We start from the raw sequence: 16,741 nt of genomic DNA on the forward strand, positions 1-16,741 counted from the left end.
AGATTAATTATCTAGCAAACACAAAAGAATGCTATAGAGAGAATTCTTAATGGATCTGGGCTTGGACTTAATCCAAGCTGTCCAAGAATGCTGTATCTCACAGAGTTGAAATTCACTTTTGCATCTACATTCTTTTTTCATGTGGGAAATTATTCCTTTGATACTCAAAACAATAAACTGCTGGTCTCACACTATTAAACAGTAAAAGGGACAGAACTATAAAATTAACTTTTGTTCTGTAATGATAAATTTTCCTGTCATAGTAATTTAGCTAAAGAAGTCTGAAACTGTGGTTCCTTCCCAATGTTAAATAAAACCCTAAAATATTAAAAACAAATGCATAAACTAATAACAATACAAAACTAAAAAGGAGGTTGATACCTTTTACTATTTTTTTTGACAGATACAATCAGATAAGCTATTTACCTAATGGAAATACTTATATTCACAGAAGTAACTTGGCATTTATGGAAATCCTAAAGCTCAGGATTTCTTTCTTTTTACCTCCTGAAGGTTGTCGAGATTTACGAGGAGATCGGGGTTCTCTCCGATAAGGATCATTGGAGCCATACAATTCAATAGTGCCCAGGTTGAGGAGTACTGCTTTCTGGAGGTAGTCAACCATCGCAATGCCATTACAATTGCCAAAAACTACCCTAGGAATAGGAAAAGGACAAACATTTTAGCACAATTACATAGTTGGAAGAAAATGTAGTCTATAGGGCTAAAAAAGCATGATGGGTCTTTAAGAAAACTCCTTTTGAAACAAAACACTATTATAAACATGCAAATACAGGTTACATATGCCTTCTGATGGAGCTGTGCAGATCTTCTGTATCAATGTGTACAAATCAACAAGAAAATCTGATGTAGGAGTTGAAATTTAACCAAAGACATAAATCTCCACGCTAAGCAATAGGACATCTATTTTTCTGACTATTTTGAATTCCTCAGGGGAAAACATTCGTTTCTACTGGGGAATAGGGCATTATACATTTGGAAAAGTTTTGGTAATCCCTACAGTCAAGAGTCGGAGAAGGCAATGGCACCCCACTCCAGTACTCTTGCCTGGAAAATCCCATGGACAGGGGAGCCTGGTAGGCTGCAGTCCATGGGGTTGCTAGGAGTCGGACACGACTGAACGACGTCACTTTCACGCATTGGAGAAGGAAATGGCAACCCACTCCAGTGTTCTTGCCTGGAGAATCCCAGGGACGGGGGAGCCTGGTGGGCTGCCGTCTATGGGGTCACACAGAGTCGGACACGACTGAAGCGACTTAGCAGCAGAAGCAGCACAGTCAAGGGTAAAACATAGAAAGCATAAATCTCAGAGGCCTCCCTTTGGGGTATTCCAAATACTTTCTCAATCATGAGTCGGGAAGTACAAACAAACTATGAATAAAAACGACTATGAATGAAGGAACTTTATTCATTTAAGATCCCGTAAGCCAGGTGTTGAGAACTAACATACATAGAGGGGCTATATAGGTAAGTAAAACATGCCAACTAAGGACTGTGGTGACCTGAAGAGTGAACAACTCATCTAAACAAGGGACGCTTCACCTCAGCTCCTGCTAACTATGGCCGACCAGGAATGGAGACATGGGTTAGATAACCGAACTTTTCAATTAAAGCTCTAAATATGGATCTTCACATTAAAAAGTCTTGGCAACTAGTTCAAATTTTAAAAATACACAAAAAAGCCTAAACAAAATATAGTTGTGAACCCAATCAGGACTGTGAGCAACTGATTTGCAACTTCCTTTGAAACATTCTACTGCTTCTTATTTCCGGTTTGTTTCTCTTATGGCTGTGGACAGCAAAATATTAAAAAAAAAAAAAACAAAAGAAACGTCTGTACTTTCACATTGTGGGACAGCAAATAAAAGACATTAGAGAAGACTATTTCAGACTGTAGCCAGTCTTAGTTATGTGTACAAATGCAAGAGATGGTGTAGGTGGTAGTAGCTGTTAGAAGGAAGAGGAATGAGTTCCTAGGGCTAGAATCAAGGAAGGAGACAGTGACCTACACAAGATGAACAGCTCTGGACCAGTTGGCATGTGGTTTCTCTTTTATCACAATGTTGATTTAAAAAAAAATAATTTTATTGATTGATTGATTTCTGGTTACACTGGGTCTTTGTTACTACATGGTCTTTATCTAGCTGAGGTGAGCGGGGTTACTGTCTAGTTACAGTGCGTGGGCTTCTCATTGCAATGGCTTCCCTTGTTGCAGATCATAGGCTCTAGGGCAAGCAGGCTTCGGTAGCTGAGGTCCGTGGCTCAGTGGTTGAAGCTCCTGGGTTCTACAGCACAGGCTCAGTAGTTGTGGTGTACGGGTATAAGTTACTCTGGGGACGTGGGATCATCCCGGACTAGGGATTGAACCTGTGTCTCCTGCATTGGTAGGTGGATTCTATACCATTGAACCACCAGGAAGCCTGACAGTGTTGATTTTTAAAACAAAAGTAAATACTTTATGATTCTATCCTATTATATTAAAAAGTATGTACTACAAACACTATACACTTGAAGGCATGAATTGATAAATAAAAACACACCTGAAGTACAGATGAATACTTTACTAAGCTATTACTATGTCTTTACAGTTTTTACAAGTTAACTATGGAAGGAGAAAGAATAAATTATGCAGCTATGGTTCAACATTTACAGAATCAATTTAGAACATAGTCTTTTTGGTTGATGTTAGACCTTTATTATACCAAATATTAACAAGGAAATTATTTCTCAGAGTACATCAAGGTGAGGACAGATTCACTGATCCATGAGATATTTAACTTTAGATAAGGAAGTAGTAATAAGCACATCCAGAGTAAATTATTCAGAACAGAATTATGTTCCAAATCAACACTGAATTTGATCTGACATTGAAGCTTATACAACATTTTAAGTGATATAATAAGGATCACCCATTCTCTTTTTAAAAATATAAAAATGCATGGAACACAATGAAGAGACACAGAAATACATAAATTATACTTACAATCCATAGGAAGAATTAACTGCCAGACTGGTTATTTGTTGTGGTGGTTCTCCACCCACCCACACCAACTGTATAACTAATTCTGTCTGATAACCTGGAGACTGTTTAAGTGGAGAACTTTTAACTCTGTAAGAAAGGAAAACGTGTTGTCTTTTAACACATCTTCAATTATCTTATTAGCCTATACAATTATAAAGTCATCCATCAATAACTATACAAAAATAACTTTATATATGAAAGTATATGATATAAAATGCAAAAATCAGAATCCTGTCCTCTAGAATCATTTAATCTAGCTGGAGATGCAACACACAGATAAGCAACAAATCATAGGTAAGTTCCACATATAAATTGGGGAGGGAGGGGAGAAGTGAAAGGGGAGAAGGAGGAAGTAGTTAGAGAGGAATGAAAGAAGACCAGGGAAGGATGCAGAGAAGAACAAAGAGAAGCTGCATTCTAAGTCTTAAGAGGAAAAAAAATCAAGTTACAGAAAAAACCCAAGATAGAAGAGTAGACTTAAAACTTGAAAAAGGTAGAGTATAAGTAGATGAAAACAGGCCTAAAACATAAGGAATTAAGGAAAATGTATAAAAAATGTGAGCAATTTTTGTTTGCATAACCACTTTTACTACTAAAAAATCTATTTTGACTTTGAGTTGGTAGTATTTTTGATAGCATAGAAGTCAAGTGAAGTGAAAGCTGCTCAGTTGTGTTCGTCTCTTTGAGACCCCATGGACTATACAGTCCATGGAATTCTCCAGGCCAGAATACTGGAGTGGGTAGCCTTTCCCATCTCCAGGAGATCCTCCCAACCCAGGGATTGAACCCAGGTCTCCCGCATTGCAGGCAAATTCTTTACCAGCTGAGCCACAAGGGAAGGCCAAGAATACTGGGGAGGGTAGCCTTTCCCTTCTCCAGCAGATCTTCCTGACCCAGTAATCAAACCGGGGTCTCCTGCATTGCAGGAGGATTCTTTATCAACTGAGCTATCAGGGAAGCCCCTTGATAGCAGAGACTCTTCCCCTCAAAACTGCTGCTGCTGCTAAGTCACTTCAGTCGTGTCCGACTCTGTGTGACCCCATAGATGGCAGCCCACCAGGCTCCCCCGTCCCTGGGATTCTCCAGGCAAGAACACTGGAGTGGGTTGCCATTTCCTTCTCCAATGCATGAAAGTGAAAAGTGAAAGGGAAGTTGCTCAGTCGTGTCCGACTCTTTGCGACCCCATGGACTGCAGCCTACCAGGCTCCTCCATCCATGGGATTGGCCAGGCAAGAGTACCGGAGTGGGGCGCCATCGCCTTCTCTGCCAAAACTGCTGGATACTGTCAAAAAACTGCTTTTGCAAAAAAGTATGCTAACACGATAAAGAAGTAGGAAAGCCATAGACAAAGATTAACAAGTGTATATGTTTGGTCACAGTAGAAGGTATGTGTAGTAAGAATTAAAAAAAAAAAAAAAAGTCACTATAGCGAGATAGGCCAGGGCCAGACTTTGGAGGGTCTGTGAGGTCTGGCTGCAAAGGTCTGATGTTGGTAGAAAGAACTCAGGGCTCTGAAATGCTTGAGTGTGAGTCTTGGTTCTGCCACTTAATGTCTTCCTGTTTGAAAGTGGGAATATTTTACTTAATCACAGAATAAGGATACTGTGAGTGCCTATGAGAGCATTTTTTCAATGGCCAAATTATGCAAAAGGCATACATTTTCATTATTAAAGAATTAAAAAGACAGTGAAGGGTTTAGGAGAAATATTTTGGGAAGATTAACTGTAGAACTTCGCAAGATGAACTAGAAGAAGATGGCTCATGAGGAACTTCCTGTGATTCGTGTGATGCAAAATAATAAGACAGATTTGAAACGCATGAACTAAGTCTCAAAAAGGTTCATAAACTCCATTAAGGTATATACCTTGCAGTTACTTTTAATACTCCAGCAGATGAGGTATTCAGTATTTATGGAATGAATAAATGAGCTGCAGGCTAATTAGAGGCGGAGGAGGGGAGAAAAAGAAGACAGTGATTCTAAGTTTTGAAAAAGAAAAAAGGTGGTCAGGAGGAACAGCCAGTCTTAGAAGATGTGGTAACTTTGAGGGGATGGGGTCTTCAAGTGAACTATTCAGCAAAACAGTTATACTCACTTATGTTGAGTGAGTTCCCACAAAACTTATGTTGGTTCAACTTGTTATAAGCATGTTAGAGGGAGCGAAGGAGGGGTTTGTCTATAAATGTGAGACTTTCTAAGAATAAAGTTACTAAGCTAATACCTTTATTACTTGTAAACTTCAAGTGAATTTGGAAGATAAAATTTTTATAAAATATGAGCTATCTGTGTGACTACTTTTACTATTAAAAAAATCTACTTTTACTTTTTGATTTTGATTGCACAGACTCTCCAGTAATTGTTCTTGTAAAACATACACAAAGCCTGGTTATTCTAATGATTCTTGAGGCTTCTGCCTTGGAGTAAATGTATAAAGAAGGACAGCTGGAAATCTTTTCTATATTTAACCTCCTGCCACTGAACTCAGAGAAGCCTTTGGATCATTTAGTTGGTATTTCCATGAAGAATACCACAACACCAGACCTCTTGCTGTCATATTTGCTAGACTCAGTCCAGGTGAAAAAAGGGTCATGATGTTGTCCAAGTTTCTGAGTAAATGTGAATCACCAAGAGTACTCTTAAAATGAACTGAGTTGCAGTCACAACTGCCTGTGCAAAGTCTGCAAGTTAATATACTCAGAACTACACACTGGCTGAAGCAGAAGTTCTAATTTTCCTCCGGGAAACACCCACTGATCGGCTACAGCCATCCACCTCAAAAGACAAAAATAAACACTGAGTAGCATTTCATCTCCACAGAGAGACAGCCTCTGTTGATACAAGCATAGCCTGCAGAGACTGAGGGTGCTATTTTCTCCCTGTACGAATTAAATAAGCTTCAAGTAAGTATCCACTCTCCCTCTGGCATATTTATGTGCACCTTAGATTCTCAGGGCTGCCCTCATGGTTCAGTTGGTAAAAAGTCTGCCTGCAATGCTGGAGACTTGGGTTCAATCCCTGGGTTGGGAAGATACCCTGGAGAAGGGAACGGCTACCCACTCGAGTTCTGACCTGGAGATATCCATGGACTTATATATAGTCCATGGGGTCGCAAAGAGTTGCACAGGACTGAGTGACTTTCACACTTATATACTCACACTCAGATTTTCAAGAGCAGGAACAGGCATTCAGGGATAATTTCAGATAGGCATATATGGGCACATTTTAGATGTAAGTGATGAAGACACACAGAAGTCATGGAATTCTCATTTTACTTAGTATGAAACAAAAACATTCTTAGGCAAAAATAACTTTAAACAGTGAAACATGCTGAAAAAGCCTCAACTGGTAAAAAATTAGAAATCAAATCAAGAAATGATGACATATGTTAGATTTTAAAAATACAAAATGAGGGCTGGGTGGGCTTTATGTTTAATGTTTATAATGGTTATATGCAAGTTATCATTTTAATGTTTTTAATATATTAATTTGTTTACTTTTTTATTTTATTTTTTAACTTTACAATATTGTATTGGTTTTGCCATGTATCAACATGAATCTGCCACAGGTATACATTTGTTTACTTTTTAAAGACAAAGGGTAGAACTTATTTTTATGAAAAGCTCCGTAATTTGTACAAATGTATTTTAAATTTAAAAATAATGTTTAGAGGCCTGGCAGTTTCAAAACAATTTGTCTGATGTGACTAATACCCTGAAAAAAGCACAATTAAAATACTTAAAAACAAAATCAAACAGTTACTTTTAAAAAGTTTCTTCAAAAGACAATTATGTACAGGGAGGGATGGAGTGGGAGGTTGGGTTTATATAGAATGAATAAACAACAAGGTCCTACTGTATAGCACAGGGAACGATGTTCAATATCCTATGATAAAGAATACTGGAAAAGAATATTTAAAAAAGAATATATATATATAAGTATAACTGAATCATTTTGCTGTACAGCAGAAATATAACACTGTAAATCAACTATACTTCAATGGGGGGAAAAAAAAAAACAAAGTACAAAAATAATTTGTACAAAAAACAAACAAAATCTAAGTATTAGTTATTTTCACATCAATGTAGTTATATCTCTGACTTTTAAAATTGGTTTTTGAGATTGTGGACTAAAACGATGTGTAGTTAACATGAATTGCATTTACCTGAAAACTATTAAAATGGTAAAAAAAAAAAAGTATATATATATATATACACACACACACACACACACATATATATAATTCAAATTGCCTGTGATTTAAAAGTCACTAGTGAATATGTGGATTTTAGACAAAAATCTCAAACTTGTTACCAAAACAAACCTCAAAGACAAACTACTTTACATGCTTATAAACATTAAACAAAAACCAGAAATATACATGAAAATCAGAAGAAGTGACATTAATGTAAATTTTACAAATTTAAGTTTAAAGTACTACAGAGTAAGTAACAAAAGGGAAAGATGTAGAATTCTTTTATTGCCAAGTCTCATTCTATCTAAACATGCCAGACTAGCAGAAAGGAAGTATACGCATGGGATAGAAAGGAAAGGCGTGGGGTAGGGAGGGCGGGGAGAGAGTGAGGGGAAGGGGGAGAGAAAGAGGGTAGAAACCTAAGACCTTTCTAAGAAAGTAGCTGCTTAACCTCAATGCTTATATTCTGAGGTCAGATCAGGTTTCATCCTCCGCACTACTGACATCCTGAGCTGGCTAAATCTGTTGTGCAGCACTGTCCTGTGCCCTGCAGGATGTTTTGCATCAACCCCGGTCTGGGCTTCCCTGGTAGCTCAGCTGGTCAAGAATCCACCTGCAATGCAGGAGACCCTGGTTTGATTCTTGGGTTGGGAAGATCCCCTGGAGAAGGGAAAGGCTACCCACTCCAGTATTCTGGCCTGGAGAATTCCATGGACTGTACAGGCCATGGGGTTGTAAAGAGTCGGACACAACTGAGTGACTTTCACTTTTCACACTAGATGCCAGTAGCACTCCTTCCTGTTGTGACAAATATTGTCTCCAGACATTGCCAAGCATTCTGAGGAGCAAAATCATCCCTGTTTGAGATCCACTGGCATAGAACACAATCTCAAATTTACGTAAGCATATAAAGATTAAAAAAGCTGTACTTTTCTATAGATGTATATCATGAGTGATCGTGATATAAAAAAATCTGCTTTATCTCTGGTTGAATGCATTTTTGATTATGCAGACATTCTCCTCGGCAACTATTGAACCATTCAATAATGGTTCTAGTAGACCTAAAGTCAAAACAGTATAAAGCCTGGTTCTTTTAACAAATGAAACTGTCTTTCTGACTACCCTCCCTATCTTGAACCTACTACAGTCTGCCTTTTGCCCCCAACTTTTGTATTCAATCTCTGACATTTTCCACACACTTTCAGTCATGACCCTAATTGACTTCTCTTTATACCCTACTTGACTTCTCTGTAAATATAATACTTTTAATCATCAGAGAAGGCAATGGCACCCCACTTCAGTCTTCATGAAATCATTCAGTGATTTTAACTCTCTCTTTGTTTTCTTTCTATGCCATTTATAAGGCTCATATGCTTTAAAAGTGACCAACCTAGACAGCATATTAAAAAGCAGAGACATTACTTTGCCAACAAAGATCCATCTAGTCAAAGCTATGGTTTTTCCAGTAGTCATGTATGGATGTGAGAGTTGGACTATAAAGAAAGCTGAACACCGAAGAACTGATGTTTTTGAACTGTGGTGTTGGAGAATAAGCTTGAGAGTCCCTTGGACTGCAAGGAGATCCAACCAGTCAATCCTAAAGGAAATCAGTCCTGAATATTCACTGAAGGACTGATGCAGAGGCTGAAGCTTTAATACTTTGCCACCTGATGTGAAGAACTGACTCATTGGAAAAGACCCTGATGCTGGGAAAGATTGAAGATGGGAGAAGGGGACAACAGAGGATGAGATGGTTGGATGGCATCATCAATTCAATGGACACGAATTTGAGTAAGCTTCAGGAGTTGGTGATGGACAGGAAAGCCTGGCGTGCTACAGTCCATGTGGTCGCAAAGAGTTGGACATGACTGAGTGACTGAACTGAACTGATGCTTTAAAAATTTTAACCATTCAATAATATAAAAGTAAAAATAAATTTTGTCCAATTTACTCCTATAGAAAAGCAAAATGCATTAAATTTGGATTTCTACAATAAATGCATTTACATAACAATGCTGTGATATTAAAGAAGATTCAGAAAAAGAAAATGATTACCAAACAACTTTATCTCTAAAGGCTGAAAAAACAGAATTTTCAGAATGCCAGAAAGCAGTCAACGTGTACGTTTGATCCACATATAAACCCAGACTAAAAAATGATGATGGACTGAGAAGAATGAGCTAGATACAGAGGAAAAATCCATGCTGGTCTATCAGTCGGGTTTAGAGATCAAATCGTATTACTTTAGGGATAAAATCATGGAATGCAATCATATTCTTCTTGGTGCCACAAAAAAATGAGTTGGATTAACCACAGTGAAATGCAGAAAGAGAAGTGGTTATGTCATTTTACTCTGTCATGGGAAAACATTACTTAAGTTTACTAATGCTTATAATTTATCTAAATTAAAAGGTAAGTTCCAAACCATCTGTATTTTTCTTTAACTTACTTCAAACAAGGGACATTGTCCCGAAGCCCATCAGATGAACTGCTACTGGTAGAAGGATGAGACTGAGGAGGGATGGGCTGTGGATTGGCACTCCCAACTGGTGTTGGCAAAGGTGGTGCCTGTTCACCCTCTGGGGTTTCCACATCACTTATCTCATACAACAATCGAACTTCAAGCATCTGTTGTAAAACAAGATAGGTTACCCTCTCCTAACAATTCCTCTTCATTTTGTTAGTTTATACATACACACATGTACACTACAGTGGAAAGAATATTTTTAAAGGAAAAATTTGGTGAGGTTAATAAGGTAAAGATTTCACAAAGAAAAAAATGCTTCTGACTCAGCTTTTTAAAAATAATTGTGTGTTTGTGTGCAAGTACATTCACACATACACATTATGATTTTAGGATTTATGGCACTCCTGTTAGTACTAAATTAGATTAGGCTCATACTTATATTAGCTTTCCTTAAATGAAACAGAATGCATTTAAAGATTTAAATAAATGTTCAGTAAAACGATATACATAAAAATATGCCTTTTCTTCACAAAAGGTAAATGCAATGTAAATATTGAGGTGTTTTAAAAATGACTACAGATAGTCTCCTAAGTGATTTGAAAACTTAAATGTCAGACATTTGACATTGAAAATAATTAAGAGACTACTACCGGAATGACTTCTGTAATCACTTCCTGTTTGCTGAATCTATAAATAATGACATGAGCTGAAACTCCAGCTATGCACAGCATTCTACTTTCGGGACACCAGGAGATGATCTGAATGGCATATGGATCTTCATCCACAATGTCTGTGTTTGGCTTCTCATCTTTATTTCTTGACTTTTCAAATACTTTAGATGTCTTTAGTTTATATAATACTTGTAGAGTTACTAAAAAGAAAAAAAAAGGATAAAATATCTTAGTACAAAAAGAATAAAAGGGAATATTTAATCAGTCATATCACATCAGAAAAACTGCCTGTTTTTTGAATCATATTTTTATTCCTATGTCTATATTTCTCTCATTCTTTTATATAATGTATTCACTATACTTCACTGACCAAAGAATGTACACTCGTAGTCATTAAAAAAAAAAAAAAAACACCATCACGATGAATTTAGATTACCTGAAAAAATGAGTAATGAAAAGATTTTATAAAAAAAGAAAAGCACAAATAAAAATAATAAAGCACACATTTTGCTCTACAGAATTATTTTCTCTCTGAAAGGTACCACTATTATCTAACACACTTCTTTATGATCAAACATAATATACCCTGAGTTAACTGGATTCTAATTTTTTCATTAATAGTGTTTGTACACTACTCATTCAAAGCATTCTTTCCTTTTTGCTAATGTAACCACTGTATATAATTCACATAGACAGCATAAACTTTCATGATATAAGTTTAGAATCAGACACTAAAATTATTGAACAGATTTATGCTGATTTAAAACATAGTCTCACTTCTCTTATCTCTGAGTTAGGAAGAGAAGGTTTGAAAAAATACTGAAGAAAGGATTTGAGTATTTCTGCTGAGACTTTTTCTTGATTTACTAATTAATATCCTTCAAATATCTTCATCTATTATAAATTCTACTCAAATACTTGATAAATCAAGCATTAACTTTACAGCCTCTAAATTTCAAATTAAATGTTAGCTATGAAATTATATAAAACAGATTACATAAAAGCAATATTGCATAGCATGTAACAAATAATATTCAGAATACTTACTCGCAGAAGCATCCCAGAACTTAATCGACCCATCAGCATGCCTGTGAAGAGCAAATGAATTAAGAATGTGTTGACGAAAAAATTTACACTATTTTTCTCTTTGAAGTTAAATATATTGTTACTTAAACACAGTTACCAAAATGAGGAAAAAGGTAAAATTTAGGATAAATTCATAGGTTCTATATAATAACTTATTACTTATGATGTTACTATATAAAGAAAAGCACTACCTGCCCAACTAATTAATATTCATGTAGTCCTAATCATATTTAGTTATTAATGATTTTTTTTAAGGAGAAAACAGACTTTTACTTACCCTGTAATAATGATTTCTGAGTAGCTTTGAGCACCCAAGCCCCAATTACCTCCATTAATGGGCCATTCCTATAAGAAAAGATTATTGTATAAAGCAATTTCCAAGCATAGCATGTATTTTCATAATATATTTATGACAATAGTAAACAACACATTTCATTTCCAAAAAGGATTTTTAATTTCTCTAGAAAAGGTATCATTATCAACCACGTCAAGGTGAGAAGTATAAAATACTGAAATGTAAAGTAATGAGTAAAATTAATGTTCAATACCTTTTTGCTGTAGCCTTGACGTTTCTGTCTAGCTCCAACAGAATAAAGTGCAGGAATAAGGTCCACAGGACAATCAGCAAAATATTCACAACATGTAACAGGGGATTCATGGATACTCAAAGGGTAGGGATTTTCAAATATAGGATATCTTTAAGAAGAGGAAAAGAAAAAATATTTGTTAATGAATCATTACCTATGATTAATGAAACAATGAAAAACATATTTAAACTTATTTAATAATAGGTTATTCTAGGGCTATCATTTAGAGATAATGTTTTTAAATTCCTTTGTTTGACATGGTCTTGTTATTTTCAAGAAGAAAAAAAAATCATTATTGCAGTTAGCACACACTAAGTTGATGTGAATTTTGGAATGCCTTAAAGTAAGGTAAATAATATCATTCACTTACACTTTAGGGTTTTCCTATCTCAGTACCATTTCCATTTTGAATGAGACAGCTTATTATGGGGGCTGTCCTGTGCACTGTGGATGTTTAGCAGCACCCCTGTCCTCTACCACTAGATGCCAGCAGCACCCCTCCCCTAAACCATAGATGTCTACACAGACATTGTCTCTTGAGGGGCAAAATTGCCCCCAATCCAGAAACACTGAATGGGTAAACTCATTTAAAACCATATTTAACGATTATCTCTCAGGAAATACAACTAATATAATACAATGTTCTTCCATTCAAAAAATTTATAAGTAAACATGCTATCATCTAATCTAGAACAAGCAGAATATTGGAAATACCACAAAAAGTTGCACAGGATCTATGGTGAGAATTTACAGGCCAGTTATGATATATCTGGTTAAGAGAGAATAGGAAAAGCTTGAAGAGGAAAAGAAGGCCGCTTTGAAAGTTATGTGGATTTTTGATGTCAGTGATGCAAGTGGAACGTTTCAGCTGCTGGGAGCTACATAAGAAAAGACATGAGAGTGTGATGCTTGTTTAACACACTATTCAGTTTTCCTAGAGAACAGGTGCCAGGTTGGAAATGTACGCTGAATCCCTTCTATGTAGAGTAGCAGGCTGAGAAGCTGTTTTTACATAAAAAACCGAGATCCAAAGGGATTTAAAGAAAAGAGTAACAAGATTGGTGAAGTGAAGTGAAGTGAAAGTTGTTCAGTCATGTATGTCTGACTCTTTGCGACCCCATGGACTTTACAGTCCATGGAATTCTCCAGATCAGAATACTGGAGTGGGTAGACTTTCCCTTCTCCAGGAGATAATCCCAACCCAGGGACCGAACCTAGGGCAGATTCTTTACTAGCTAAGCCACAGGTGAAGCCCAAGAATACTGGAGTGGGTAGCCTACTCCTTTCTCCAGTGGATCTTCCAAACCCAGGAATTGAACTGGGGAACAGGGATAAGCTACCCATTCCAGTATTCTTGGGCTTCCCCTTGTGGTTCAGCTGGTAAAGAATCCACCCTGGGTTCAACCCTTGGGTTGAGAAGATCCCAGTATTCTGGCCTGGAGAATTCCACGGACCATACAGTCCAAGTCCACTGGGTCACAAAGAGTTGGACACGACTGAGTGACTTTCATTTTCACTTTCAGGGTATTCAGGTATTAGGTTGAATCATAAAAAATTTCAGAAATTCAACAAATTTTGATTTAAACTTGGATTTCTATATGAGTACCATAATGGAGAAATTTGGCAGGTAATGAGAAATGTATATCTGTGGTTCTAAAAGGGGGTCCAGGTTATGAATATAAATGTAGCATTTTCAAAGAAATGAAATAGTCTATCCTAAAGAGACCCTTTCTTCACCACATACTAAAGTAACTGTTCACCAAATTTTATTGCTTACCCATTTTGTGCAAGGTCTATTAGTACTAAATCCTTTTCTAGTAGAACAACCACAGCATATGGTTCCTGAAAATCTGGAACAGGAAAACAAGGCATGAACAATAGTTACAAATATGCAAGAGGGATGCAAATTAGATAACAAAACATGTTGGTGTAGTTTTTATTTTGTTCCATTCACTCAAGTATTTAACATTCTGATATTGTACTTCATATACTGTAAGGGCAGTATGTTTTAGATGAGATAAATCTATATAATACCCCATAAATAATTATTTGTTTTGTAAATATGAGTTAGACAAGTTCAGTACCTTCCATGGTATTGCAAAGTCCAAGACAGTACATGAATAATATATCTCAAATTTAAACCTGAATACCCTTAAGAACAACTCTCATTACTGGATCTCTTAGAAATCCACTAGATTATCATTATAATATTATAACTCTTTCTTAGGTATTTTCTATGTGCATATCAACTATAAAATGCATTACATATTTATATCTCAATTAGCTTTAAATAAAAGTAAAAAAGATCCAGCTAAATTTCCCCTGAAATAATAACATGTCAATGATAGTGATTAATTTCACATGTTAGCTTGTCTCTGCTATGGTGCCCATTTGTTTGGTCAAACACCAGTGCAGATGTTGCTATGAAGGCATTTTTTAGATGTGATTAACATTTAAGTTAGTAGACTCTGAGTAAAGTAGAAAATTGTAGATAATTTGGGTGGGTCTCATTCAATCAGCTGAAGGCCTGAAGAACAAAGACAGGAGGTGTTCTGAAAAAAGCAATTTGCCTCAAGATGGCAACTTGGAAATCTGCCTGAATTTCCTGCCTTAAAAATTCAGATTCAAGACTGCAAATCAAACTCTTTCCTGAATTTTCAAATTGGTAGTACATTTTCACGATTTCTTTAAAATAAATTCATATTTATGCTCTCGTTCACCTTTTAAAATCTCCTATTGGTTCTGTTATTCTGGAAAACTGTAACTGACACACTAGATTTTTAGAGGATTTTTAAGTTGCTCTTAATGTGGACAGTTTTGTCTATCCTTCAGAGGTACTAACTATCAAAATTTAGAATGAAACAGACACAGTTTATCAAACAAAATTTCTCAAATTAAATGTATAAAGTTATGAAGGCAGCATTCCTTCCCCAGAAGAATCAGCACAACAGGATAAGTTAACTACTTGGAAAACAAGGAGGTCTTGCTCTGAGTAACAGACATATCTAGAGACTGAATTTTAAAGATACAACACTTGCCATTTGGGTATGGTGTTTCACACAGCGTCAGAAAGTCAACAATTGAGTAGTCCATTTCTAGCACTGCGGTACTTTTCCCGTGCATTACTGTTAAGCAAGGTCTTCTTCCTACAGTATCATACGACAAACCTCCTGATAAAATAATAAAAGGTTCCCTGGAAATAAAATACACAGTTAGGATTATAAACAGCATAGTGGAGTCTATCTTCTTGCTGTATCATAAATTCTTTTTTAGAGAAATAATAAAATCTTAAATTTTAACATTTTTAGGAACCATCTAATTGATTACTCACATGTAGATTTTTAAAATGCAATAGGTAAAAACCAGGTGAATTCTTAAAAATTAATCTACGGTGCCTATGAACACTGACCACATTCTACTCTCATATCTCCTTTTGGTCCCTATATTTTTTCCCTTTATCTTCTTTATACAATTTTCAAAAAATTCTCTCTGGGTTTCTCCTGTTAAGTCTCTTAAATGTACTGTCATTATTTTCAATCCTAATAACCAGACCTTCTCAACAGACATTCTAAGACAGAATGTGAATACCCTAAGGCACCCATTGTATGCAATGAATTAACTTCTCAAAGATGCATCAAGAATGTACTAGCCATAAATCCCCCTGAGAAAACTGAAAAACTGGTCACTCAAATCATTTTCTGTAGTGGTTAATTCTCTTCTGGAAGCTTGGCTGGTATCCTCAGAAATATAACTCCCATGCACATCTATCAACTGCCATTTTGACACTTCTAATAAGCCCTATAACTTTGTCTCCTTATTCATCATTAGTAAATGTAATGATTTACTTTTAAAAGCTACATATTTAAATATGACAAAAGAAAAATACCTAAATATCCTTTCATATGCTTTGATCTATGTGTATTTCTTGACTTCCCTGCACATGTTTTTCATTCATGTTTTATTGGATTAGTATCTTTTCTAACTGTTTTCTAAGAGTTCTTTGCATTCTAAGGAAATCAGCTCTTGATCTGCCACATGTATCGTCCAATTTGTTGGTGGGGAGTTGTTTATGGTGAATCACACAGATGACTTAAAATGTTCCTATATGATCTTCTTAAATGTCCTCATTTATAATTTTTGAGGTAGTTTCATAGTGCTTCCTCTAGGTCCAGTGTATCTATCCCCCTCCTCTCACACCTAGTACAAGTAGTATGTGATAATATATAATGTTAAACATAGCTAGTTCTGGAACAACACTGCCTCTGTTTAAATCTCAGCTCTGGCTCTACTTTCCCCATGACCTTGCATAAGGTGCTTAATCTCTCCTTGCCAAGATTCTGCGTCTATATAACAGGGAGCTAGAGTGGTAAGTATTTCAGTTCAGTCACTCAGTTGTGTCCGACTCTTTGTGATCCCATGGACTGCAGCACGCCAGGCCACCTTGTCCATCACCAACTCCCAAAGCTTGCTCACACTCATATACATCGAGTTGGTGATGCCATCCAACCATCTCATCCTCTGTCATCCCCTTCTCCTACTGCCTTTATTCTTTCCCAGCATCAGGGTCTTTTCCAATGAGTCAGTTCTTCGCATCAGGTGGCCAAAGTATTGGAGCTTCAGCATCAGTCCTTCCAATGAATATTCAGGACTGATTTCCTTTAGGATTGACTGGTTGGACCTCCTTGCAGTCCAAGGAC

The 16,741-nt window shown here is 36.3% G+C and overlaps 1 protein-coding gene across 8 annotated transcripts in view; it reads right to left on the bottom strand.

The window, feature by feature from the left end:
* Window positions 1-16,741, bottom strand: part of STXBP5 (syntaxin binding protein 5) — a 160,721-nt gene that overhangs the window by 52,741 nt on the left and 91,239 nt on the right. For all 8 annotated transcript variants that reach the window (XM_025294425.3, XM_025294423.3, XM_044924124.2 and 5 more), the window contains exons 10-18: window positions 15,083-15,237; window positions 13,822-13,894; window positions 12,006-12,153; window positions 11,735-11,802; window positions 11,419-11,459; window positions 10,351-10,571; window positions 9,683-9,861; window positions 3,005-3,130; window positions 505-656 (exon numbers count right to left, since the gene is read on the bottom strand). In XM_025294425.3, coding sequence (XP_025150210.1) covers window positions 505-656; window positions 3,005-3,130; window positions 9,683-9,861; window positions 10,351-10,571; window positions 11,419-11,459; window positions 11,735-11,802; window positions 12,006-12,153; window positions 13,822-13,894; window positions 15,083-15,237 — 1,163 coding nt within the window. The remainder of the gene's footprint in view (window positions 1-504; window positions 657-3,004; window positions 3,131-9,682; window positions 9,862-10,350; window positions 10,572-11,418; window positions 11,460-11,734; window positions 11,803-12,005; window positions 12,154-13,821; window positions 13,895-15,082; window positions 15,238-16,741) is intronic.

The sequence above is a fragment of the Bubalus bubalis genome, chromosome 10 (assembly GCF_019923935.1).
Source record: "Bubalus bubalis isolate 160015118507 breed Murrah chromosome 10, NDDB_SH_1, whole genome shotgun sequence".
NCBI lineage: Eukaryota > Metazoa > Chordata > Mammalia > Artiodactyla > Bovidae > Bubalus > Bubalus bubalis.